Raw genomic sequence first — 27907 nt, 5'->3', positions numbered from 1 at the left:
TGTTCTCTGGGTATTGCGAGCGCAAACCCGTCAGTGTGGCCGCTGTACTACATTACTACCTCAGAGGCTAGCGCCTCACAACGCGCGTACCCGGCCGCAGACACAGCCGTTACCTCAGCGGGCTCCCACTACAGCGCCTCAACTCAGCCCCTTACAACTAAAAGCCCGCCTAAACGTCCCAACCAATCACGTCGCTCGTCTGTCTCTAGGCGCGCGGCTGCAGGCAAAGTCCGTGTCGCTATTGGTCAGTTCTCGGGAAGGCCGCTATTGGCTGTGAGGGGGAGGCGCTGCTGATACTTACATCCGGGTCTACGGAAAGTTCCCTGCGCCTGTGAGGTGAGTGAGAGAGGAGCCGCTGGTCGCCCCGGTGATGCTGGTTGTGAATGTCGTACGAGCCGACGGCCCCCCTCCTGCTCATGGAATCGTCCAGCTGGGGAAAAACTACAAGTCCCAGCATGCGGCTGTGAAGGCATTCTGGGAGTTGTAGTAGCTGGAGAGTCCTTATTGTATCACTGTGTGCTGCTGGCTTCTATGAATGCCAATGTATTGCTGTAGTGGTTAATGGCGTCTCCAGCTTATGGTCCGTATTACAGCGGGGTGACGATGGGCTGGCGTTACGGACGGCGTCACATGACCGTGTTCATGGCAGCAAAACATAAAGAAATGAATGTTCCCGTAAGCGTGTTCTGTGCGCATGGGGGGGGGGGGAAAAAGGCGTGCTCTATATTTGTGAACATTGGCGCACCACATTGTAAGTCTATGGGATGCGTGGAACGCTGCGGGGAACAGAACACGTCTGGACCGCAGGCTAAACTGCCTGTTAGACCGGGCAGGGGTGCGACGCGAATGTACGCTGGCCCTGCGGGCGCAGAAAGTGTGATACTATGTCCCGATATGTGCGCAAATCTACCGTAAATACGTTGCAGCGAGCGTTTTTGCGCCTATGCTCCTGTGAAGGGGCTCATTTGTTTGTACTGCATATTAGGGAGTCTTCGGACGGGCGCTGGCGTAAATCTGCTCGCTGCCACGTGGCGTAAATCTGCTCGCTGCTACAAGACGTATTTGCATATGAATCAGTCAACAGTATATATATATATATTTTTTTTTTAAAGGTTCAAACTTCGCACTTTTGTGTGGAAAAAAACTAAGACAGTTCGGTCGGGCCGGTCTCTCCCCGGAAAGATCGGGCGAGGCATCTGTATGTTTCTCCGTGTCTGTAGTAACTTCCTGCGAGAATCGCGCTGGTGAAAACGATACCGTTGCTATTGATAGCTTTGTTTTGTCACGTTTTGTGGTCATGATTTTTGTGCGCGCAAAACCTGACAAATCCGGATCGTCTGTTTAAGCCCGCGTGTATTTCTGGCGTGTATAGGCGGCTTTTACATCCGTGTGTCATCTGCATCGCACGCGCAAGAAAGAAAAAAACGTAAGAACAGAAAATGGGGTGTGCAAAAAAAACCTGAGTGAGCGCGGCCGCCGATGTGCGCTCGTTTTTTAATACACCTATAGATTTTAATGGGGGATCCGGGTCTGCGGATCCGGACTCACATGAGATTGGCCGCAGAGTTTTTTTTTTTTTTTTACAACGATCCATGTAAGCAAAAAAAAAATGTCTGCCTGAATACGCCGATTTAACTCACCGGATCAGTGATTGGACGCCATCAATCAGTCACGGGGCTTTTAGTCGGAACGATTATTTTTCAAAAAATTGTTCTAATAGGGAGAAGTGACTGATAATCGCTGGTCCAGACACGAGCCAACGGCCAACGAGGATAGTGCGCTCATCGTTCATGCAGCCATGACAACCATCGTTGGCGCGTTCCCTGTCCGTTTACACGGCGCTCGTTTAGTCTTTCACATTCGCTTTTTACAGGAATGTGAACGACTGTATGGGACAACGATATATCTGCCTCTCTAGGACTCATGCCCATGAGCGTCGTGGGATACGCCTGTGCCGTAGAAATCCGTCCGTGGGCATTCACCCTGAAACAAACTGCCAAGAGCGAATGAGCCGGCGGTGATGGTGGATAGCGGGCAGCTTGCCTTTGTAACGCAAGCCTTCCAAGTGGTTGTGCCAAGATTTAGAGTCGCACCCAATCCACAGGATTGGAGACAACTTGCTGATTGGTGGGTCTCTTTGCTGAGTCTCCTGCCAATCTGAAGAACAGAGGTCCCAGGTCCCCTTCTGCTTGACATTTCGGGATTGCTTCTCCCCCATCAGTGATATCAGAATAAATGGCGCACTGGCTGAGCACGTGCTTTTGGCAATCCATTCATGTCAATGGTGCTGACAGAAATACCCAAGCACATGTCTCTCGGGTATCTCAGCAGTCCCATTAAAAGTAAACGGAGTACTTGTCCAACCAGCGCTCCATTCAGTCTCCACCTCTGGTGAGATGGGGGGGGGGGGGGATAACTTGCAATCCTGGCACAACCCCTTTGAAAATCAATAGTACTTTGTAATTTGTCTTCTCACCTTTGCCTTTTGCACTGCTCATTCACTCTCAATTTACTGCTTGCTGAGGTATCAGGTTACATGCTGCCTTTTGAAGTCTATGGAGAGAGGAGCAGAAGCAGCTGCAGAAAGTGGCAAAGACTCAGGCCACTCTCACACATGCGCTCAGCAAAACACAGCAGTTTTACTTTTGTTTTCAGACGCAGGAACCTGCATCCGTTAGTGGGTTTTAGCACACCCCATTATTGTGATAGGTGAGGAGGTGTGCTAAACGTGGCAAAATAGAGCAGACGGCGCATGTCTGCAAGGCCCCACTGAAATCAATGGGAGCGCTATATCACGATTACCATATTCAAAACTTCACAGAAAAAGCTCATGTGGGAGAGAGCCCTCAGAGTTGTGGCTGCTGGTTCTAGTAAGTGTTTACTGACTCACCCCAGTGCTGGATCCACATCTCCACTGCTCAGTACTGTGGTATAATGTCCTCCCTGCTGCTATTTCTGATATGCTACAGAGAGAGAGGAGAGCAGGATCTCCTCTGTGTGCAGTATATGGAACAGTTAAAGCAGCTAGTCTCTACCCACCGGCTCAGGGACAACTGAGAATTAGAAATGGAGCCTATTGCAGGGGAAAATGCAGGATGCAAGTTATCTAATGGCCAGAAACAGTGTGATTTCTCATGTAAACACACAGCAGCTTATTTTTCAAAGTCACCTGCAATAATACTTTCAAGTGTAACTGTGCTTTCTAAAAAACTTTTTGACATGTCATGGGAACAGGTGATGAGATAGCTAGAACAAGCCAGCTGAAACGCTGAGGTCAGGTCCATAGACTTTCTATTGAGCCCGTCCTCAGCTGACAAGCTTTTCAGCTGGCTCGTCTCAATGATCAGTAGGGGTCTCGGCAGCCGCATCCCCCACAGTCAAATGTTTTTAGAAAGTGCAGTTCCACTTTAAGTAGTTTTACTTTTCTTGTTCTCTATTATAGGTGAAAGAGAATGGAGACTCACAATGTCTCCCCCACTAGATCCAGCCCAAGGAAGCAGTGCCCCACTCAGCCACATGCTGCCGCAACCAGCCCCTCTAGATCCAGCCCAAGGAAGAAGTTCCCCACTCCGCCACACGCTGCCACGACCAGCCCAAGGAAGCAGTGCACTACTCCGCAACACGCTGCCGTGACCAGCCCCACTGGATCCAGCCCAAGGAAGAAGTGCCCCTCTCCGCCACACACTGCCACGACCAGCCCCACTGGATCCAGCCCAAGGAAGAAGTGCCCCTCTCCACCACACACTGCCACGACCAGCCCCACTAGATCCAGCCCAAGGAAGAAGTGCCCCACTCCGCAACACGCTGCCGCAACCAGCCCTACTAAATACAGCCCAAGGAAGAAGTGCCCCACTCCACCACGCTCTCCTGCGACCAGCCCTACTAGATCCAGCCCAAGGAAGAAGTGCCCCACTCCACCACGCTCTCCCGCGACCAGCCCTACTAGATCCAGCCCAAGGAAGAAGTGCCCCACTCCACCACGCTCTCCTGCGACCAGCCCTAGCCCGTCAAAGAGACAGAAAATCAGTCTAAACGACTTGTCATTTAAAGAGAGTTCCCCCAGCCCGGAGAAGAGAAGAAAATCTTTAAGAAGATCTGTGGGCAATAAACGCAGGACGTTGCCTCCAATCTATCACGGCGCCTCAGGTTAGGATTCTGCCCCTCCTCTAATAATGCTATTGTAACATTATGGCAAATAGCCTTGAATCTCCTGGAGTTTTTTAAACACAATTTTTAAAAAGTAGCTGCACCTAAATAAACTTTTTTTTTCTAAAATGTGCAGAATGGGCATTTATAAGAAGTTTGACAGTAGGTTTTATCAGCCTGTTCTGTACACTTCTCTTTTTTTTTTTTTTATACCAAAACCCCTATTCAGCTACGCAGCTAGGATAAGTCAATGCTGAGCAATTCGTCTTCAGCTATGTAACTGCATAGTAAACATGGCGTACCCATCTGCGCTTGTGCCTGCACTGTTATCTCCAATGCAGACACAGCTGTTCCAGATCACAGTTGGAACATACCAAGAAAGCCTCCTTTAGGGCTCCCACCCACTGGCGATATTTTCTTTCTTGCGCTGCGAGAGCACGAGAAAACTCTCGCATCGCAGCGCAAGAAAGAGGCCGGTTTAGAACCAGCATATCGCAAGTGGTTTCAATGGGGCCAGCGACAGCAGCGCTAGCCCCATTGAAAGCATTGGGAGAATGCCGAGGACTTCTGCCACAGCTGTGACAGCTGTGGCAGGAGTTTACTTTATCCCCGCGGGGATGAAGGAATCCTCTGCTACAGCTGTGGCAGAAGTCCGCGGCATTCTAGCCCATTGCTTTCAATGGGATTGGCACTGCTGCCGATCCCATTGAAAGCACTGCTTTCTGCCAAGCCCCGCAGAATGATTATCGGGGAAGGGCTTGAAATATAAGCCCTTCCCCGATAATCAGCAATAAGTGGTAAAAAATTTTTTAAAATTATTACTCACCTCTCCTGCACTCAGCCACGTCCTCCTGCTGGCTCCCCGGCATTGCTATTAAAGGGGTTGTCCCGCAACAGCAAGTGGGGTTACACACTTCTGTATGGCCATATAAATGCACTTTGTAATATACATCGTACATTAAATATGAGCCATACAGAAGTTATATACTTACCCCCCTGGTGTTGGAGTCCCCGTCTCCATGGCTCCAACTATTTTTAAATCCCCGACTGCTGAATGAGCTTAATAGCAGTGCCGGGGAGCCAGCAGGAGGACGTGGCTGAGCGCAGGAGAGGTGAGTAATAATTTTTTAAATTTTTTTTACACACTTTTGGCAGATTATCGGGGAAGGGGTTCTATTTCAAGCCCTTCCCGGATAATCATTCCGCGGGGCTTGGCAGAAAGCAGTGCTCTCAATGGGATGAAGGAAACTCCTGTCACAGCTGTGGCAGAAGTCCGCGGCATTCTCCATCTCTTTTCAATAGGGCTAGCGCTGCTGCCGCTGGCCCCATTGAAAAGACTGGCGATAAGATGCTGATATCCCGGGGTCATGCAGTTTTTTTTTTTGTTTGGTTTTTTTTTTTCCTCTCACTGCGATGCGAGACTTTAACTTTAGTCTCGCATCGCAGTGGAGAAAATATTGCCAGTGGGTGGGAGCCCTTATATTTTTATTTTTCAAACCTACTTGGTTCTGTGCCCCCGTGATCTGTCCCCCAGCACTTTTTTTAATACAGATATATAAGAGTTTGACTCGACATATAACACGTTATGATAACCTTCTGTGCCACATTGTGTAAGGCCGGCTGCACACAGCCGTGACGGGCTCTGCAAGCGGAATTCTGCAGCCGAGCCTGTCACAGCGCCCCCCCCCCAGAGACCCCATACTTACCTCCGGATCCGCCGCCCGGCGCGCATGTGCAATAGAGCGCGTGACGCGCCGGCAGCGTCACGTGACGCGGCTGGCGGTAGGCGGGGAAGCCTTTTCACGCTATCTTCCACTGTGCTACAGCGGAAGATAGCGTGACGGGCGGCTTCCATTGACTGCAATGGAAGCCGTCCGCGCGTACAACCGCGGCAAATAGAACATGCCGCCAGTAAGGATGGGCGAATTCACGGGGCGGAATTCCGCACCGTGAGCATTGCGCGGCAACGCCGTGGATTTCCGCCGCGTAGTACGTGGTGGAAATCCGCCCGTGTGCAGTCGGCCTAAGGAGAAGCAGACGGCTTCTTCCCCTCACAGCACACCCATTCTCTTCCGGACCCCAAGCATGGTCATCGGTCAGGAGAAACTGACCGCTGCACTGACATCTTATGGAGGAGCACAGGCAGGAGGTTAATAAAAGCAGGGCTGGGGCACAAGACCAAGCTGTGCCTGTAGTAAAGAGAACCGTGCGGGCGCAGGGCAGACGGGAGCTCTATGGTCTGCTATACGGTTAGCTGAAGACGGATTTCTCAGCAGTGTCTTTATAGCTAAATAGGGGATTTATATGAAAAATATACTGAATAGGCTGACTAAACATATTGTGAAAATACTTAGTATCACCTATTCTATGCATTCCAGAAAAAAATATATAGTGCAGTTACTGTTTAATACAACTGCTCAGATTAATTACACTCGGAGCTCCTATAATTTTCCTTGAAGCTGTGTGTCCAAGACTAAACGCTATCAAGGCCCCCAGCTGCTGCTGTATGTGATGAGCGGGAGTGTCCTCTACTCACACTTAAAGCAGCTGAGTCTACTGTTCTTTGGTAGCAAATCTGCATAGTAACATAGTATATAAGACTGAAAAAAGACCTATGTCCATCCAGTTCAGCCTTTTACCCCCAATGTTGATCCAGAGGAAGGCAAAAAAGCCAACGAGGTAGAAGCCAATTTACCCCATTTAAGGGAAAAAATTCCTTCCTGACTTCAATCTGGCAATCAGAATATTCCCCGGATCAACAACATGAAAGGAAGTACAAGAGAACGTATACTGCTGCTACTACCCTGTTTCCTGAAAATAAGACAGCATGATTTTCCAGAATTTTTGAGGATGCAAAATGATTTTTCAGGCTTTTTGAGGATGCTTGAAAATTAAGCCCTACTCCAAAATTAAGCCCTGCTAACAGTTAATCAAAAAAGTCATTTTAAGTAGTGTCCAGGCAGCTATACATGTTAAAAAGTTAAACCTTTTTGAACAAAAATTTTTATAAGATAGTGTCTTATTTTCGGGGAAACACGGTAGTCAGAACTTTCCTGAAGCTGAGTTGAACGTCTAACTCCATTGATCAGCTGCTACTTCTGGGGTAAGCCCTGCCTGGCAGGCTAATTCTCCTGTAGCAGTTGCGTCACTGACCATTGCGGTCTGCCAGAGTAGTAGCATCCCTTACAGAACAACTGATGTAGTGGACACTAGTGCAAACCTGTCAGTCGTGGTAGTCAAAGGAGTAAGAAGTGTCGTACCCAATTCGAGCAGAGTATCTTCATGACAAACCAGCAGGTAAGACGTTTCTAGTGCCAGACCTCTTCATCAGACAGGAGGCCTTTTTCTGATCTGCCCTATAGCCGCCTCCTTATACAGCTTGCCACCAATAGCCACAATCCTTCTACACTACCGGCCTAAGAGAAACTGTGAGCCACTGCCACATAATTGTATCTAGTTGTCTGATGAAGAGGTCTCTGCTTTGAAACGTGTTACCTGCTGGTTTTTACAAAAGCTGTTCCCTGCTCGGTAAGGTCTGTAGTAGCAGGTAGTAATCTGGATGCCTAATAGCAGAGTGGTCAGCTCCCCCGACATGTTTGTTCTACTAACTACTCGTTTTCCCCATGAATTATTAGTTGTGAATCTCCTATTATTTGAACTCTGCTTTATGAGATTCCTCTCTTATTCCTCCTGAAAATGAGTGAATTAATTGAGAGCTTCATGTGGAAGGATTTAGTAAAACGGACAAGATAAGAGTGCTAACGGGTTGGGAGTGACAATGTACTCTTATATAAAATCCATATTTCCAATAAGATCTGTCTAATTACATTTTCTCTTATAAGATCTCAGTAAAGCCATCAGTTTGAACATCCCAGAAAGTGACAGATTGGCTGAACTTCTGCAGTCCTGCTTTGAGGTATGTAATATGGAACTTCTCTAACCCCAGCAATGGAAAATATAGTAACTAACAGCAATTTGGAGGGTAGAAACCCTCAACTATCTTATGACCATTGCAGCATGCCCTTTGCCCAGATGTAGGGTAGCAGATGCTGCATAGGCCAATCCAATTGGGTGGTTCTGCGACATGAACTTAAAGGGGTTTTCTGGACTCAAGTATTGACTCCTTAACGAGTGCCCATATGTCTTTTGATAGCAACTGTTAAGGGGCTTTAATCTGCAGCGCCGTCAAAAGATGGCGCTGCATTAGAAGCCCGGCGTGGGTATCCCATTCCAAGGGGAGCGCACGTTGTGCTGTAATATTGGGAACCGAAAAAAAACCTCTCATTCCTGCTATTTACCTTTTGCATGCTGAGGTCAGTGTGACCGTAGCATGTAAAAGGCTGACAGAGGGAGGGGGCTCCCTCTGTCACCTATTGGACCCCTGCTTTGTGATCGCGGGTTCCTGATGGGTTGCCAAGGCACCCGGAGGCTTAAATATATAGCCACTGGGTCTGCCAGTTACGGTGGCCCCGAGCTTCATAGTCATTCTAATACACTGTTATACTAAAGTATAGTAGTGTATTAGATGGGACAAAAATAAAAAGTTTAAAAAATAATAAAAAGAAGTACGTCAAAACCCCACCTTTCTCCCTTTACTATGTAAAAAAAAATTAAAAATCACATATGTGGTATCCCTGTGTTCAAAATGACCCATAGAAAAAAAGTTAGTACATTATTTAACCTGCACAGTGCATGCCATCAAAAAACATGTCGAAAATGGCTAATTTTGCCTATCCCTACAAAAAAAAACTGAAGAGAAGGTAACAGGTGGCGCTCACTGGCTAGATGACCAAAAGGATTTTTGACGTGTGATAAAGGAGTATATCACAGATGATGGATTCTCTTAATGGATCGATTCAATTTAGACATCCTGTGCAATGTAGGAGAGCTGCTGGAGAAAGCTCCAATCATATCAATGATGGAGAGGAGAAGATAGGTACAAAATAGAAGAAAAAGCTCTCAGCGCTCTAGTAATAACCCAAGGTGAGAGAATGGATGTGGGTAGTAGAAGTAACTTACTTCACGGAGGCGCCTGTGCTCAGGCGCCCCCCCCCCCCACTCCCGGTAGATGTAGTAAGTTACTTCTACTAACTACTCACATCCATTCTCTCACCTTGGGTTATTACTAGAGCGCTGAGAACTTTTTCTTCTTTTTTTTTCTTCTATTTTGTACCTACAAAAGAAAAACTGAATAGAATGTGATCAAAACGTTGCATGGATCAACAAATGGTACCATAAAAAAAAACAAAACTCATACAGCACCGTTGACAAAAAAAAGGTAAGGGGTCTTTGAATGCAGCGATAAACAAAAAATACATTAAAAAAAATATATATAAATTTAGTAATGACATACTCAGACCGGCCTGCAGAATTAAAGGGGTTGTCCGGCGCCGAAACGGGTTTTTTTTTTTTTTCAATAGCCCCCCCCGTTCGGCGCGAGACAAACCCGATGCAGGGGTTTAAAAAAGAAACCGGATAGTACTTACCCGAATCCCCGCGCTCCGGTGACTTCTTACTTACCTTGTGAAGATGGCCGCCGGGATCTTCACCCTCGGTGGACCGCAGGTCTTCTGTGCGGTCCATTGCCGATTCCAGCCTCCTGATTGGCTGGAATCGGCACACGTGATGGGGCGGAGCTACGAGGAGCCGCTCTCCGGCACGAGCGGCCCCATTCAGAAGGGAGAAGACCGGACTGCGCAAGCGCGTCTAATCGGGCGATTAGACGCTGAAAATTAGACGGCATCATGGAGACGAGGACGCTAGCAACGGATGTACATTAGAAAGTGCATTAATATGGCCATACAGAAGTGTATACCCCCACTTTGTTTCGCGTGACAACCCCTTTAATTTAACATAACATGAAAGCATATAAAAAAAAGCTAATAAAAACCTATATGTTACATGTTCCCAAAAATTGGATAAATGATGACTAGAGGTCTTCCCATAAAAAAACAAGCCCCCATAGAGCTTTGTTGATGGAAAAATAAAATGTTATGGCTCTTGGAATGCGGCCACACAAAAGTGAATCTTTTTTAGTGTTTTTGTGTACAAGAATAGTAAAACACTAAAAAAAAAACTATAAACATGGCATCGGCAGAATCTGCGGACCCAGAGAATAATGTTATCACATGATGTATTTTGAACACACAACACCGTAAAAATGGAATCCAAAGAACAAATGGCAAAATTTCCTTTTCCCCCCAATCCTAAAAAAAAAAATGAATACAAGTTATACAACACATTATGTGTACCCAGACATGATGGCATTAGAAAATACAACTTGTCCCACAGAAAAACAAGCCATTTTGCGCGCTCCTGGTCCCTTCAAGTCTTCACTTCCAGTTGCAGATCGCTGACAGCAAACTGAGCAACTTAAAAAAAAAAAGACAAACATAAATGTCCCTAAATAACCCCTTGTCATCAGTATTGGAGTTCCAGAAAACCCCTTTAAGTTTATTGTAGAACTTCCTCGTTGGATTGGCCACTTGGTGGGGATCCGCTGCTTGGGACCCCACCGATCACCTGTATGAAGAGATCACAGTGATCTGTTGAGCGCTACGGCCTCTTCTCAAGCGAGCAAAATCGCGTTCGTTCTTCACATGGTCTGAGAGCTGCTAAGACCAGCCCTGATGATACCACATAATTGGTACTGTGCCAGGTTTGCTGTGAAGAATCCGTCTCTCATCCGAGGCCTCTTTAAGCACCGATCTGATATTGGTGATCTAACTTGAGGACAAGTAATCAATATTGTTGACCTGAAAAACCCATTTAGTGCATTTGTGAATGATCAATCCCGAGTTGTGATGTTTTTTTTCTTAGACTGTAAACTTTGCTTCAAATTACCATATTTTAATGAAAAAACAGTAAATAGTAACTTGATTGTTACAGTTGGCATAATGAAAGTTCTCCTCTCTTATTTAATCTTATGTGAAGTTTTCCCTTCGCACCTTGGAAAACTCCTTGTCCCATTCTGATGGTTTCAGTGCAGAATCCTTCAACGTCCGCGGTGAGTATTTTGTTCCTCTGTTGTAAATGTAGTAATAAAAACTCTTGCAAACCGCTTATTTTTAATCTGATCCTGACATAAGCCTCATGCACACGGCACGCACGGATCCCGCATGGAATGCGGCATACTTTAATTTTTCTTAATTCTCTGTACTACGGATGGGCCGGCCAGCACACGTGCAGTACACATTTCCCTGCGACCTTTCTGGAATTGACATTTTGGAAAGGCTGCTGGTCGGACGGCTTCCATTGACTTCAATGGAAGCTGTCTGTGTGGAAAACGGACCAAAATAGAGCATGCTGCGATTTTTTTTTTTTCTCCGAGCGGCAATCGCAAGTGATTTCTGCTCGTGTGCATGGAAGAATCACTTTTACATTGGAGGTGATAGTCGGACATTGCTCCGGAGCCCGCTGGGGGACGCCTCCGTGGATTCTGCAGCAAAAATCTGCCCTTGTGCATTTGGCCTAAGACCTCACTGGCCGCAGTCAGGGCCGGATTTCGTGCAGGATTTTGCAGGCGGAATCCGGACATGCTGAGTGTATTCGGCCTAAGGCTGCCTGCACACAGGCGGGTCTGATTCCACATGTGGAACCCGGTCTAGGCAGCAGCAGTGTCTGTGCGTACCTGCTTTCTTTTTCTCTTCTCTGCACTGCGGATAGTTGTGAGCCGTCGGACATGCGCAGTATAGATTTTTATTTTTTTCCCTGCAGTTACCAAAATTACTTTTCCTGCATGTTTTTTTCTGTGACACATAGGGCTATTTTTTTTGCTGTCGTTTTTTTTCCTGACTATTATTGGTTATTACTGACTAACGGCATGTAAATACTAACCGATGAATATTAATATTTCAGCCAAATCCATGAAAGACAAGTTTAAACGTTTTGTAGAACGATTGTCCCATGATGGGACTCTTCAAAGATGTACGGAGAAGTTTGATAGGTGAGTATCGTGGATTTGGACTACACAGGTCTGCAAAAAAAAATGTTAAGAGTTGTTTTGGTTATTCCACGTAATCTTTATATTTTTTTTTGTACGCCGAATCTGAAAATGACCTCCGTTTTGCCATAGAACATCACGTTTCCTGACAATTCATAAGGCAATACCTCTGCTTAAAGAATTAATTTTTAATTACAAATTTTACATGAAAATCATTTTTGAACTGAAATGAGCACTAAAACACACTCTTCTTCCCTGTGAGGCTCCTATTGATACTTTTATGCTTGTGAGTAGCATCTGGAATGTCTCTCTGAAGCATCCAGCAGTAGTTGGCCATCATTGTGATGCTCCATTGTCCCTGGTATCTTCTTTCCATCTCTTTAATGTCCTGGTGGAATCGTTCACCTTGTCCTTCACTCACAGCTCCCAAATTTTTGGGAAAGTAGTCAAGGTGGGATTGGAGGAAATGCACTTTCAAACTCACTAATCTAAAGCTTGAAATGCTTTCAGCATTCGTCCAACGATCTTTTTTTAGTCCAGATCTTTCTTATTGCCTAAAAAATTCTCTACGACCTCTTTAAATGCAATCCACCCTTCTTTTTGGGAATCCGTCATGGAATTGACAAAGTCTTGATCAGCTATAAGCCTTCTAATGTCTGGTCCGACGAACACACCTTCCTATAATTTTGCCTCCGAGAGGCCTGGAAACTTGGTGACCAGATATTTGAAGCATTCTCCATCTCTTGGAAGTGATATCATGAATTACTTCATCAATCCCAATTTTATATAGAGAGGTGGTAGAAGAACTTTATGTGGAGGTACCAAAGTTTCTTGGAGGACATTTTTTTGACCAACTGTGAGCACCCTCAGCTGCCAACTCTTCTTGGTGATTTTGTCGGTCTCGACTGTCCCATAGACACAGAAAACAAGGGTATTTGGTAAATCCAGCTTGTTGCCTGAGCAGCATGCACAAGACCTTTAAATCCCCACACACTTGTCAACCGTGGTCTTCATATTTAAGTTTACGAAGAACCAATTCCAAGTTTCCTTCAAGTGTACGGAATGACATACAGGGATGGAAGCGTAAAAAACGCCGTTGTGGAGCAAAACTGCTTTGAGACTTCTTTTTGAAGAATCTATGAAAAGACGCCATTGTGTTGAATCATATTGGATTTTGAATTGACCCATCAAACCTTCAACATTGATGCAATCCTTTTCATGATGTCTGAACCATAAAAAAGACACTCCTGGCAATAATAAATTCCTGCTTTTGAGCCTTAAACCAAGTAACTAAGCGGCATCTTTGGGAGGATTCAAGTCTCTTACCAAATTATTCATCTCCTCCTGGGAAAAAAAATTGGTCTTGTATCATCTTTAAAGTCAGAACTTGAGTCGTCATCTGGTTCAGGTATGACTTCACCTTCATCAGAGCTATGTATCTCTTCCAAGGTAGCAGGGGGCTTGGGTACTGGTATTTCTGTGCCATGGGGCATGGGACAAATTGCTGACTGAAGATTGGGGTATGAAATGGAATGCTTCCATTTAGAATTATACCCTTTCACATTGCATGAACATAAGTAACAGTCATCACTATGGTGCTTTTGCTCTTGCCATACCATAGGAGTCCCATAACGGAAAGCTTTATTTCTGACCCTTGAACCAATTTTGGAGGTCCTCAACACACCGCTTGACACCTTATGAGGCACCCAAACTTTATCTTAATCTCCAAGTTTTAGTCTGAAGTATGCAAAGTATACTTTTCTTTTTACAAAGTCTGTAACATTCAGCTGTTGCTTCAGCACTGTATATTCACCACAAATGAAACAGAAACTGTCAAGTGAATTAAAACACTTCCGGGGAGCCATAACGCTAACTTGGGGAAGCACGATTTAAGAATGACAAGCTAACACAAAGAAATTGTGGGAGTTACTCCCTCTCTTTCCGTTTGTCAGTGGCCACAGCAGCAGAGAGCTGGCGTCTGGGACAGAGCCGAGAGGCGGCACAGACTTGTCTGCGGAGGGAGCTGTGAGGGAGCAGATGGCCAGGAGAGATGCTCTGCGGCTTCGTAAGTCACATCGCAAGGGCTTCGCCAGGGTAGATGGAAGGGCACAGCCTCACAGCAGGGGGATTCCTAGAGCGGCTTCAGTATCACACTGTCAGCGCAGGTGCCAACTAGCGGTTCACCATGGGGAGAAGGAAGGGGGACGGCTGCTCCAGGGAGAGTGATTGCTGCGGCGTCCTAGGACCGTGCTCATGGCAGCCAATCAGCTCCTGGGGACGTCACCGCCCTGTCAAGCACCCTGTATCTTGTCTTCACCCATACTTCTGGTGGCTTCAAGATACAATAGTACCACAAGCGAGAGCCAAGAAAAAAAATTGAATCAAGCCCGTCCATGTCAGAGCCTGCGTGGTCTGCTTGCAACATGTTGATGATGGTTTCCATTAGCTCACTCTGGAAGTTCTTTTCGTTGAAAGTTATATTTTTTTGGGCATTGTAGATCTTAAATGCACTGATGTGAAATATTTAATAGTAATTTTGACTTTAAATTTAGTTAAGAACCCTAAGATAAAAAAATACAAAAAATTAAGAAAAATTTGAAGGGACATCTTGTAGTAAATCCTGACGTCTAGGATTTTTTTTCAATTTTTTTTCTGTTTTCAGCACACCAAAATACATGGAAATTAGTTGAAAATAATCAAACCGCTTGTTAGTCGCAGATCTGTACTATTAGAAGTTAAATATAGGGGTACAGATTTAAGAAATGTTTAAAAAAGGAGTAACGCACTTTGGACAATCCCACTTCGTTAGAAGCGACTCTGAACGTTAAGTTGGTCACAGGATGTGTCGCTGCTGAGGCCTCCAGTGATCAGCTTTAGTCTGTAAGAGAATCTGGCAGCAAAGTTATATTCCCCATGCAGTGCCTCCAAAGGAGAAACTAGGCATTGTATGGTTCTGTTGGCGGAGTCCTCCAGAGTGAGAGATGTTCTTTGTAGCTGCATTTTCCTGCAGTTTACAGGGGTTTTCTGACACATTTTACTATTAATGACCTATCCTCGTGATAGGTCATCAGTAATTGATCGTTAGGGATTCAACCAGCTGATCAGTGGATATCCTGACTGATGGACCACTGCCAATCAACTATTGATGACCTATACTGAGGGTAGGTCATCAGCAATTTACTCCCAGAAAACCTTTAAAGGGGTTTTATCACTACCTCAAAGGAAAAAAGCAGACAGGCCTGGCATAAAATAGAAAAACAGGCTATACTCGCATCTCTTCAGTCCCCTGCGATGCAGTTGAGTGGCTTCCCCAGCAACAGCTTCTGGTTGTGCGGCCGGTGGAAGTTAGGTGACCACTGCTGGCCAATCGGAGGCTGCAGCACCATTGTCCCAAACTCCTGGCATCAGGACACCCAGGATGTATGCATTATGCCAGGAGTTCAGACAGTGATGCTGTAGCCAAAATTTAGTCGCAGTGCTCTCCAGACTTCTGCCAACCGTACATCTAGAGGCCAGAGACGCTCAGTTGTGTGGGGCTGAAGAGAGGCAAACGCAGTCTGTTTTTTTATTTTATGCCAGGCCCTGCTGCTTGAAACTTTTTTTTTGGGTTAGTGATTAAACCCCTTTAAGGTCTGGAATATCCATCTCACAGCTACCACAGTCAATCATACTAGCTTTCATGAGGCTATCAACTTTCTCACATGTAAAAACATTACTTGATCCCCTCTTATGATTGTTGGTGACATTGAAAGAACCTTCTTATCACGGCGCAGAGACATGGCTGATCGGATCTGTGCCACGGAGTGTCAAGAATGATTTGTTAGTGACCAAAGGATCAGGGCTTCAGTTAAGGGAGGCTGTAACCAGCTTTGCTTTCTATTGAAATCATTATATTGTTAGCCTTTGTCATGTGTCTGGGGGTTGTGGTTCTGTTTCTCCTTGTGGAGATTGCTAAATTGGCATAGGAAGTTTTCTATGGTATGCAATGCTTCCTGGGATGAAAGGTATGCAAATCGGATCTCCTTCCAGGAAGAAGGGAATCGTGTCTCTGGTGCCCCCTGTTGGAAGGTAGCTACCCTATGAGTCAATTAAGGCCTTGAACGTAAAAATGATGTAGTATGTTAATGTATCCGAGACGTGCGCACGAAGGTAACAGGTGGAGATAACTGGGGTGTTGCCAACATTTCCTAATTTGAAGCATAGTTACGTGACGCTATATATTTTTTGCAAGCAGTACTCCTATTCGCATAACTTTTTTTCTTCTTCTTTGTTTTAACTTTTTTTTATCAGCTTAATGTGTGTAATTTTTTTTCCCTTCTCAAAAGCTCCACGCAGGATGAAGGACTTGTGGCTGTTCAGACAGAAATGAAGGACAATATCGCCAAGTAAGTGTTTTTCCTTTTTAATACAGCACCAAAATCTACACTCGTTTGTTAGAGATCCCCCCCCCCCCCCCCCTTTCCGGCCCTTTCGTGACTGGCACTTCCTTGGATGGAAATTAGAGCCGTGACCCCGAGGTTCAGCATAAAATCACGTCACAAGTTTTCTGTAAATCAGTTTCATGTGAATTCACACATCCAGCGATCTGAGTGACTTCCAATGAGGCGGGGTCATCGGTGCTAAACTAGCCAATGCCAGGATGTCACTGCCAACCGCGTGGGGTTTTGTTCTCATATAGTGGTGTGGAGAGTATACAGAGAATGGCGTGATCAAGGAAAGACGTGATCTTGTGGACATAAACAAGTCGTTGATGAAGCAGTCAGAGGAGGATGTTGGGAGTTGTTCTTATGATAGGCGGTGCTCAGTCAAGGAAAGTACAGCCAGATATAACACTGGCGCTCCAACTCACATGTCCAACACACAACTTCGTTCCTTAGCACGGATGGACTACGATAGCCGATAACCAGGTCCAGCATTATTGATGTGTAAGGCCTGTTTCAGATGAGCGGATGGCAACATACCCGTAATACAGATGTGTTCCAGATGACGTCTGTCATCAGTATTTGATCTGTATTCTCCTCCATATTCCCTGTCATTGGTTTTATGATTTGTATTTGCCCTATAGAAAATAATACCAAAGGAAAAAATAAAAAAATAGGTTGTGCCACGATTTAAAAAAATGGGCATGTGAACAGACGCATAGATTTACATGAGCTCCGTATTATGGTCCCTATTTTACCATAGGTAAATCGACTTGTCTGAAACAGAGAATCAGGAAGGTGAGACTCCAGAGGGCAAACGAGCACAAGAATTACTCCACTAGTGACGTAAAAAAAACATCCTGCTCCAATGAATCCAGATTTTTGTTGCCCCCATGTTGATGGTAGGTCAGAATTGGCACAAGCTGCATGAATCTATGAACCCTTCCCGTCAGCTGATCAGAACGTCAGCACCTCCATCTATTTGCGGCAACTACAAGAAGCTTCCTGTCCTCAAGGGCCGATATTCTAACAGAATGATTTCAACACCTAGTGGAATCTACACCACAACGAATTGCTGCGGTTGTGAAGGTCAAAGGAGATCAATGTGATTCTAGACGGAGGTCTCTATAAAGTGGCCATTCAGTGTGTATTTATCCTAAATCCTGTCCTTACATGTCACATATGAGGTTTTGTGCACCATCTCCTCCAGTAGTCAGAATAGCGTTTCCTTTGGTAGTTACAGCAGTGCGCTCCTCTCTTCCATTAGTAGTAATGTCCCACTTTTTCCCCCTCGCTTGCTCAGACAGTAGATGCAGCTGTCCCAGGATCATATTGGCCTGTCTCCAAGTAGTTACAGCAAGTCTTCCCTTCGCACTCCCTCCCAGTAGTCACAGCGAGCCTCAAGCAACCTGCTTCCTCCTCTTTCAGTAATCACAGAGAACATCTGAGTGCCAAATATAGGATGGGCAAAAAGTGAAACCCAGCAGGATAATTATATAATGTGGCAAGGGGGTGTTTCGACGGGGATCTGGATCTTTCGTTTGCGGATCGCCAACTTCTAGGACCGAAATGGGCACCACGCATGTAAACAGGCTCCAGGAGACTTGACTCGTATAAAACTGGCGCCTGCCAGCATTTATGCACAGTCCATGTACAATGTTCAGCGTACACAACCCACTGGTCACCATCACTAACCCCCACCTGGGGCATCTAGAGGGCATCCTCCTCTGTCAGACAGAGTGACAGGTCCCACACTGGTCTGCACAGGAGGACCTCAGCTTAGCAGCCCTTCAGCTCCACTGAGCTATCACTTCCCCTGAGTCTGGCAGGAACTGTCTTTTTTTATATTGCTTCCTGCCACACCCATAGTGTTAACCCTTGCTATTTAATTTTTCAGGTATCAGAATGCCTGTCTAGCACTCTCTGCAGGCCCTTATGAATACTGCACTAGTATCTATAATATGTTTTGGGTTTTTTTTTTTTTGGGGGGGGGGGGGGGGGGGAATGTTTTAGGTATTTTCCAATGACAAGGGGCTTGTCAAGTCCTGCTCTATGTGTTTGCCCATCTAGTCTAGTGTAATAAACTAGTAATAATTCTTGTGATCCTCTGTAAAATGATGAATGTTTCATGACTTTGTTTAGTTATCTGACACTTAATAGAGAAAAGTAAAGTCTCCCGCTACAGAACAAGCCATCAAAACAAGTGCGGATAATTGTTCGCGTCTTTATTTATTCTCCACAATGGATCTGAAAGCGAAACTTCAAAGACTTTTTTCTGATGTAATTAATGGGATGCGAGGAAAGTCATCTGAATGTAACAACATTAAGAAACCCATGTCGGCTGCAGCAAGTGTTTCACAGGGTCTAGAGACAGAATAGTCTATTAATTGGCCATCTTCACAAGACCTTACAACATGGATGAGTAACCTCATGCACTGTAGCTGTCATTGTTCCTCATCCCCCGGGTACTTGGCAAGCCGATGGCTGCTGTGACTAATACAGCCTCTCCCTGCCTTACAGCATATTTATAAGGCCGCTGACAGGCACGGTTAGCGCAGTCGGGCTATAACCACAGGATAACTTCTTTTGAAGTTGCATTCTTTTGATCAACGTCCTAATTCCGGATAACTGACGTTTTATCACAGACTTACAGCTAAAACTTCTGTTCTTCTCAGGTTCGCTACAGAGAGCAGTCGCTGGGACGAGCTCCTCGAAGACCACAAAGACAAAGCTGTGGTCTTAACCAGGTAAGTTTTATTGAGACCTATATAAGGTATGCCAGTTTTTGTCTGTTTGCATTAAAGGGGTTGTCTCACGCCTAAACGGGTTTTTTTTTTATTCAATAGGCCCCCCGTTCAGTGCGAGACAAACCCAAGGGATGGGTTAAAAAAAAAAGTTTTATTACTTACCCGAATCCCCGCGCTGCGGCGACTTCTTTCTTCCTTTACCAAGATGGCCGCCGGGATCTTACCCACGATGCACCGCGGGTCTTCTCCCATGGTGCACCGTGGGCTTTGTGCGGTCCATTGCCGATTCCAGCCTCCTGATTGGCTGGAATCGGCACACGTGACGGGGCGGAGCTACGAGGACCAGCTCTCCGGCACGAGCGGCCCCATTCACCAGGCAGAAGACCGGACTGCGCAAGCGCGTCTAAAAACGCCAGAAGAAAGCGAATTTAGACGGATCCATGGAGACGGGGACGCTAGCAACGGAGCAGGTAAGTGAATAACTTCTGTATGGCTCATAATTAATGCACGATGTACATTACAAAGTGCATTAATATGGCCATACAGAAGTGCTGAACCCCACTTGATTTCACGAGACAACCCCTTTAATACAGTATAAGGTAGCTGTTAACCCCTTATTATCTGTGACCTACTTTTAGTCCTATAAGCAAAGCATATGGGCTGATATTAGTTGACCCGTGGAGGTCTGGGATGTAAGTGTTATACATGCGTTCCCCTGGTTCGACCTGGTGTACATTTCTGTGAAGGCGCATGGAGCAGCTGGGATGGGCCTGAGATATGAAGAGGCATGCGTCTCTGCATATATTGGGCTCATCGTCCGTGGGGCAAAATAATATTAACCCTCTCCAATCCAATTTGTATACTAGTTTTCCTAGGGGGCTTACTCTTTTTCTGCTGTTATACAATGGCGCTATCTGCTGGGTAAAGCCAGTACTGCATGAGGTGACACGTTGGATAGGCTCCGACAACAGAGAGGCTGGCAGTATACAGTAAGAGAACCCCGACGGATGTCCTCCAACATCAGAGCTCTACAGCCTTAAATCATAATGTCATCAGACAGTGAATTGGAAAGGGTTAAGACTGGAGTGTGAAATACTGGTCCTAATAAATTTGCCCCATTGAGTAATCGGAAAAGCCAGAAGTGCATAAAAACTGCCTCTGTTCTTGTCTTATGGCACGGCAGTCTTATATTATCACATGATCCTCTTTTCTTGCTTAACCTCCTCCCAACCGTATAATGTAACTACAAGTCATGTGATCCTGAACCCTCTCCATACCGAGAAGTGAAAGCTGTCTTAGCCGCTGCAATGGAAGCTAGCTCTGATCACGGCTCTTTAATTTCTTAGGTACTGTGGTCAGTGCTGACCGATGCATCTAAGCAGTTAGTTGGGGCCCTTTTGTTGCCCCATCAGCTCTCCCCTGATGCAGCCATAGGAGCTCTTGGCAGTTGGGACCTAGTAGATACTCGCAGCACTATGTACTGCGATAGAACAGGTTTTGTAGTATATGGTATGAGTGATCAAGTGACCACAAGTTCAAGTCCTCTACTGGGTAAAGAAGAAAAAATTAATACATTTTTATATAAATATTGGAGTTCGAAAAACCCCCTTTTTGTGTTTTTTTTTTTTTTTCCCCCGGGGGGGAGGGGTGGGGGCGGTGTTCTCTTAAAAAAAAAAAAAATCCATAACAGCGTATTTAATTTTTTTTTGTTTTTTTTTTTGGCCACTCCATCTCCCCCAAAAAATTGAACAAAGTTGTATGTACCCCCAAAATGGTACTAATAAAAGCTACAGCTTGTCATATGTGCAGGGAAATCATTTTATATACTTTTACACAGGAACGAACATCACTCAGTGAAAGGAGGTGGAGTGGGACGGGCATAGTTCTGGCCCGCTCGCCTCAATACACAGTAGACATAAACGACTACTTGTTTACAGCAGGGTTCCCCAACTCCAGTCCCCAGGGACCGCCAACAGGTCATGTTTTCAGGATCTCCTCAGTGTTGCAAAGGTGATGTAATTATTGTCGGTGCCTCAGACATTGCCACAGGTGTTCATACCATAGGATATCCTGAAAACATGACCTGTTGGTGGTCCCCGAGGACTGGAGTTGGGGACCCCTGGTTTACACGGACCTGAGAAATAAAACAAATGTTTAACTTGTTTAACCTAAAAACCTCATTCAAATAAGAATGAGAATATCAGTTTTTTCTTACAGTCTCTCATATACAGTCCTCCGAACTTCCTTATGTGTTCAGTTGTTGTAATATTTACCCTCTTGCTTCAAAAGGCAGCTTGAAGAAAACAAAGTGAATAACGATCCCCCACCCAGCGTTTCTGATGTGCCATCTTCCCAAGATCAAGTGCTCCAGAGCAAACCAGACTACAATGCTATTTTACACCAGCAGGGGGCAGTATTTGACTGCATGGAAATTACGGTATGCTTCATGCTGTGGAAAATGTCTCCTTTTCAAGCCGTATGGCATTGCCTGCGCACAAGTTATATGTTTCTAGTTTGTTTTACGTGACCAGGTTCTTGTTTCTCCCCAGAGGTATTCTGATCGGTTTCTCCTTTTTTAAGTCTTGCAGGAACTTGTTTTAATTAACCAACATGTCATACAGCCGCGCAATAAGGCTGCACTTCATAATGCCTGAGCTTTTTTTTTTTTTTTTGTCCCGCTTGGGGATTTGAACTCTTCCCAAGTATTTTTTTAGATTGTATATGTAAACCTATCCAATTGGTTTAGAGGTTGACAAGCGCAATAAATTAGATGTCCACCTGAAATTACTGTGCCAATAAACTTTTTAAAAGGAACCTGTTGCCACCTAACCGCACCATAAAGTAAGTTATGGTGCTCACCGGTCTGGCACCGACGACTCCGGATATGTTTTTTTTTTTTCCTTTTTGCCCGGCTCCCCATTCTCAAGCTGTCGCCCTCGAAGGTCGGCGCATGGACAGTGCAGCGGACTCATCTCTGCAGGCTGTGTGCGTACTTCTATAGAGCACATTAGAAGTGCGTGTGCACAGCCTGCTGACATGGGTCCGCTGCACTGTCCGTGTGCCGACCTTCGGGGGTGATAGTGCGGGTGCTGGGAAAGTTAAAAAACAAAAAATGCCTCCCTGGAATCCTCAGGACTGGTCCTGTTAGCGCCATAACTTACTTTATGGTTCTCATAGGTGGTGACAAGTTTCCTTTTAATATGCCTTGTTAGTTGACAGGGCACTGATTTTCTGGCATATATAGAGTTAAAAAATGTAAACCCACTCCGACGCAGGATCTGCTTCAAGGTCTATTGAATAGGGCTGCACCTAGATATACTCAGTAAAATGGGTGCCAAAGGTCAGACCCTACTGTTATAGGACTGTAATGTACTTGTGTATCACGTGCGGATAGTGTGCCTATGCCATCTCCCCCTAATTTGAAGTATTTATGGTGGATGCAAAAGTTCTTCTTCATTTGTATGCTGTATGGTACAATTATTGTTCAATAAGACGAGTTAAAAAAGGAAATCCTGCCGTTGGTACTAGTGGTGGTTTAAGGCTGGGTTCACATGGGGCGGAATTGCCACGGAATTTACATGTGGACTTTCCGCACCGAAATTCCGCCTGCAATCTTAAACCCGAGACGAAGTAGCAACGTGGATGAGATTTGCAAAAATCTCGGACACACCCCGCAGACAGTCCGTTGTGGACTGACATGCGTGGAATTCTAAGCCGTGGCATGTCAATTGTATCGCCCTTTTCACTGTGGGCTCTCTCCTTTCTACGGGGAGAGATGGCCGCAGTGGAATACTCCGCTCTCCAAACTCGCGCCAAATGTCTCGAGACTTGAGCTGCAAAACTCTTGCAGAATTTCCGCCCCGTGTAAATGCAGCCTAGGAGCTTACTGCATTCTGTTTATACACTGAACTCAATAACAGTATGCAGTAAGCTTCTAAGCTCCCCCCAGTAGCAGCTACAGCAGGCCAGAAATTTAATCCCTTCCCGACCACATAACATAAACATACACCATGAAGTCATGATGGGTGTATGGAGCCAAACCTCCATAACGTCAGCTACTTTGAACAGCTTACAGCCACCAGCAACAGCTGCAATCGCCATTAGCTCTAATTGTAGCCACCAACCACTCTGATGCCATGGTCAACATTGACTGCATGTAAGAAGTAGGTGAGGGGGATGCCCTCCTCTAGTGATTGCTGGGTGTTGATACGTTGGCATGGCAGACTGGGGCCTAATGTGGATGCCTATTTAGCAGGTCTTGATAGGCAACAATAAAAAATATTGCAATATGCCATACAAGTGATCAAGAGATTACAATTTCAAGTCCCCTATGGGAACTGAAAAGAAAAAATGAAAAAGAGTTTGATAACATTTTTTTAAAGTATTAAGTTAACAAAAAACCAACGTTATATAGTGTATTAAATGGAGCCGAACTATGATTTTTTTTTTTTTGGAAGTGAGGATGCAAAAATTAAAATTAAAAAAGGGCCGAGCAAGAAGGGTTTAGGGCGTATTCCCACCTCAGAAATCCTACGTCAATGTGTTTTTAAAATTGCAAAACGATGCATTCACCCGTAAGATGTTGCTTTCCAAAATGCTCCGTTCTCCAGATATAGCAGCTTTTGATTCCTCTGGTTGTATACTGCGTGTTGCCAGGGAAACAGACTACCCCTTCTTTCGAAAAGTAATGACAGAGGAGGACGGCGCTTCCACACTTCTTTTATCTAATTCTGATAGCCATAATCTCAAGAGCGCATGTGGACTACCGTTTGGCCCGGCCACCATTAAGCTCTGCTATTTCTTTCCATAGAAGAGGTGGTTGGTTTCCCTGGCAACGAGCAGTAAACAACCAGAGGGCAGAGGAATCAATAGCTGCAATATCTGGAGAACGGAGCATTTTAGAAATAAACCTCTTTCGGGTGGATGCATTGTTTTGCAATTTCAAACACATTCAAATAGGATTCTTGAGATGGGAACAGGACTACCTGTACAATCTGACAGGGCTGCCTCATGTCCTCGTCACTCCTGGTACATCAGCAAAACGCACAACTAGAGAAGAAGTTGGGAAGAAGAGATGAATTGTCTCCAGTCCCTTTTTGGGGGCGTCTTGCTGTTTTCTCTCCTTGTCACTTTCACTTGTAGCAGAGCAGGTGACATGGATTCACAGTCACTTCTACTTCCTACCTGGCCAGATTGATGTCCCTGATGTGTAAGTGACTTGGGGTTATACTGTGAGGCTTAAGTGTTCTATCTATATATATATCCTGTGTTACGTAGGACGCCTTGCATTTATCCGGTTTGTATAGAAGCAATCTCGGAGCTCTGACACATTTTTCTGTAGCAAGGCGTCAGTCACAGAAATAGAGAAATAATTTAATATGTCAGGAAGAACAGCTTAAAATTACAGAATATGTGCTGTGCAAGTTGAAATTACTCCAATATTGGCTGCCAAAGACGGAGCTTTTATAGGACATTTCTTAACGCTTTCATGTTCTTCACTTAGCTGAATTTAGCCTCCGCTTTTGGGTAATTGTGGTAGAGTAAAGAAAAGCCGTTTTGCAGTATCTGGACATGTCGCATGCCCCCATTCTTGTGATGTCAAACCCTGTCGGCACGGGCGGACCAAGTGTTAAAGGTCATACTAAAAGTTACTGGCTGACACCAAGAACTGCATCAAAGGAGTGACTAGTGATCATTCCCCTCTCTGTGGCTTGTAACATGGGGAGCACAGGCAGGCAGGAGTTGGAGCCTATCAGCCATCTTTTCAGTTCGCCTAAAAACCAAGTGACTGTCGACCCGTTTAGCCAGGCAGTCGTTCATTTATGAACAATTGCCTGTTTTCTGTGAATGGAGGTCTGTGGCTGGAAGATGTCTCTGGCCTGCCCCGCCTTCATTCACTGAGCGATCATCCGTGTACTCTAAAGGCCCATATAGAAATAACGATTATCGCTCAAAAGCCGTCTTTTGAGCAATAATCGTTGTGTCTAAACACGCGGCCATCGTTCACTGTTCGTGCACTATTCGTTCACCGGTGATTTCTAGCAAGCTTGAAATCACCGATGACTGTTATCAGCGCCGCACGCTGATTTTCTCAGAGGGCGGTGCTGATAGTATTCTTTCAGCTGGTATCCCGATAGCACTTCTCAGCAGGACACCAGCTGAAAGCTCCGAGAACAATGCAGCTGTTTGCATTATACAAAACATCTGCTTTGTTCTCGGAGCTATCGCGGCAGTATCCCACTCCGCCTGCATTGACTCTTAAGAAGCTATATAGCTACTTAAAGTTATGCAAAGATGATCCCTCAAAACTGTCACTCAAACGTTCGTTTGAGCGATTATCTTTCAGTGTAAATGTGGCTATATTCTCAGAATCAGTCAGCGGTCCCAGAGTTTAAAGTGATTTAATTTTGAAGCGATGACCTGCAGTATGAGAATAACCCATTAATTCATTTGTGCCTGTTGACACTTATGCATGTTTATAGTGGAGCTGAACAAGCATCTAAGCGTTATTGTACAGTATGTGTTTGACCAACTCGAAACAGCTCTTCGTTTGGAATCTTATCAACTACTGTATGACCTGTGAATGTGGAGGAGGAGATTTCACTGACTAGACACTTGTTTATTCTTTATATGGAATTAAGGTCTATGTACTCACTACCATTCAGTCGTCTAAACTCGCCGATTATGGTGGAGCCAGATGTGTGTCTGATGTTCATGGAGTCGTTCAACTTTCCCCCGACAGATGATGCTGGGAAGAAAGAAGGATCGGGCTGTTGTATTTCAACACATGATCTTTCGGTTTCCGGGGGATAAGTCAGGCTGCGGCTAAGTTCCCAAAACACATTGACGCTCAGCCGAGCCGAATGTTGATGTGTAGGGGGGGGGGGGGGGGGTGAGAAAACGACTATTGGCTGACGGCTAGTGAACGTGTATCAACACCTTTTTAGGCTTGATGTTTTATGTAGCTACTAAATCCATGGATGTGAATTAGCTGTAATATGGCGTCCGAAGAGTGTAGAACTTTCATTCTTGTAGGTTACACAAGAAAACCGAGAGAACAGATGCATATTATACTTATGCATGAATTGGGTGTAAAAGGTGGCAATTGTGCTGAAAAATCTAACTTCAATAAAAATGATCTGATTTAAAAAAAAAGAAAGTGAGAAAAAAAATGAGTTGGGGGGGTAGACGACTATTTGAACAGGGAGGCATGGTATAATAAAGGTCCATGTTTAAAAAGTAATAAACCTGCACAATCCTCTATTTGGTGTTACCCTACGCCTACCTCTACTGAGTGAATTACTGAATATCACTGATAGATGTCTTTGACGTTTCAGCTGGACAACATCCAACAGTCGGTCAGTTTGTTAAACTCCTTCTTAGAGGACACCACCTCTCATCTACAGCGATTGTCCACACAACTGAGTAAGTCTCGTGGCCGTCACATGTTTGCCGTCTTCTGACACGAGAGCTTCAGATTTGCTGATATAAACTTTCCTTTCATTTGCAGAAACTCAGTCTTTTAAACCGATGGAAGACTCGCCGGTCCGAACATTTCTGAAAGTTTGTAAGAAGTGAAGCTTAAACTGAAGATGGTTGTCATTGGAAAGCCACTTTCTTGCATTCTTGGAGTTATATTGGATTTTGATTCCTTGTGTATATATATTTAGCAGGATAATGTACATTTATTGTGTTTTGTAATAAATTTGAGCAGTTTTTTTTCCCAATATCTGTGATTTGCCCCATTGTGTGAAATTATGCTGATCCCCAGAATCTGCAATGCAGATATTTGCAAAGTCAAGACTCACACTTATTTTTCAATCATGCCTTAGTTGAGACTAAAATTGTGTTGGGATGAGTTGGAATCGTGTATTAGGTCTGATTTTCTTTCTTACCCTACTAAGGTTAGCGGTATAATGTATAAAGACTCGTTTACAGGGCTTGATATCGGGATGTTGGCTGAACAAGATCGGTGCTCGTTAAGAAGGTTTTTATACAGGTTGACTCAGCCTGCTTGAGAGATGTTTAGTTCTTAATATGCCCCCACACGTTCCATAGATTTTCATCACTGTTGGCTGCGCATCCTCATCTTCCGCAACGGGAGCTGTGCTGCCGGTAATGATATTCTTTTCTGGCAGCACAAACAAGCCTGTCAGCTTACAACCATTTGACTTTGTCAGGTGATTGCGGTCCTGTTGATACAATTCAAATGAACGTTTGTTCACGACCATTGGTCTATGTAAAAGGTTCTTGGGATGTGATGTACAGTCAGCTATACAATCTGCCATAGTGCAATTAAATGCAATGTAATAGATCAATAGCAAAGTGTCTTACATTGTATATGTGATACTAATCCTATGCCATCATTTTGTTGAACGCTTATACTAAACCTTTTGAGCTTTTTTGTTTTTTGATTGGTAACAGAATATCACAGACACGTTTTTCTGGTAAATTAGTAATAAAATAAAGTGCAATGCCTGAACACGACATACTGTGTTTCTCTGAAAAGAAGACCCTGTTTTATATAAATTTTTACCCCAAAAGAGGCACAGGGTCTTATTTTCAGGGAGGTCTTATACTTAGCAGACTCAGTTTCAGTCCCTCCCACTGCTCTCCGGAGCTCCGACGCGCTTCTCCCAGTCCTCGATTGC

The 27907-nt window shown here is 45.0% G+C and overlaps 1 protein-coding gene across 1 annotated transcript; it reads left to right on the top strand.

Annotated features, from left to right (window-relative positions):
- The first annotated feature begins 236 nt into the window (after window positions 1-236).
- Window positions 237-27574, top strand: DSN1 (DSN1 component of MIS12 kinetochore complex). Its single transcript, XM_066593535.1, has 10 exons — window positions 237-336; window positions 3443-4146; window positions 7989-8062; window positions 11080-11152; window positions 12004-12091; window positions 16414-16473; window positions 19185-19256; window positions 21546-21693; window positions 26594-26681; window positions 26767-27574. Exons 2-10 carry the CDS (start codon window positions 3453-3455, stop codon window positions 26832-26834), a joined length of 1365 nt encoding a protein of 454 aa, XP_066449632.1. The 5' UTR covers window positions 237-336; window positions 3443-3452; the 3' UTR covers window positions 26835-27574.
- Window positions 27575-27907: the final 333 nt, after the last annotated feature.

This window comes from Eleutherodactylus coqui, chromosome 2 (genome assembly GCF_035609145.1).
Source record: "Eleutherodactylus coqui strain aEleCoq1 chromosome 2, aEleCoq1.hap1, whole genome shotgun sequence".
In the NCBI taxonomy this organism is placed as follows: domain Eukaryota; kingdom Metazoa; phylum Chordata; class Amphibia; order Anura; family Eleutherodactylidae; genus Eleutherodactylus; species Eleutherodactylus coqui.
This window is presented reverse-complemented; position numbering and strand designations above follow the sequence as displayed.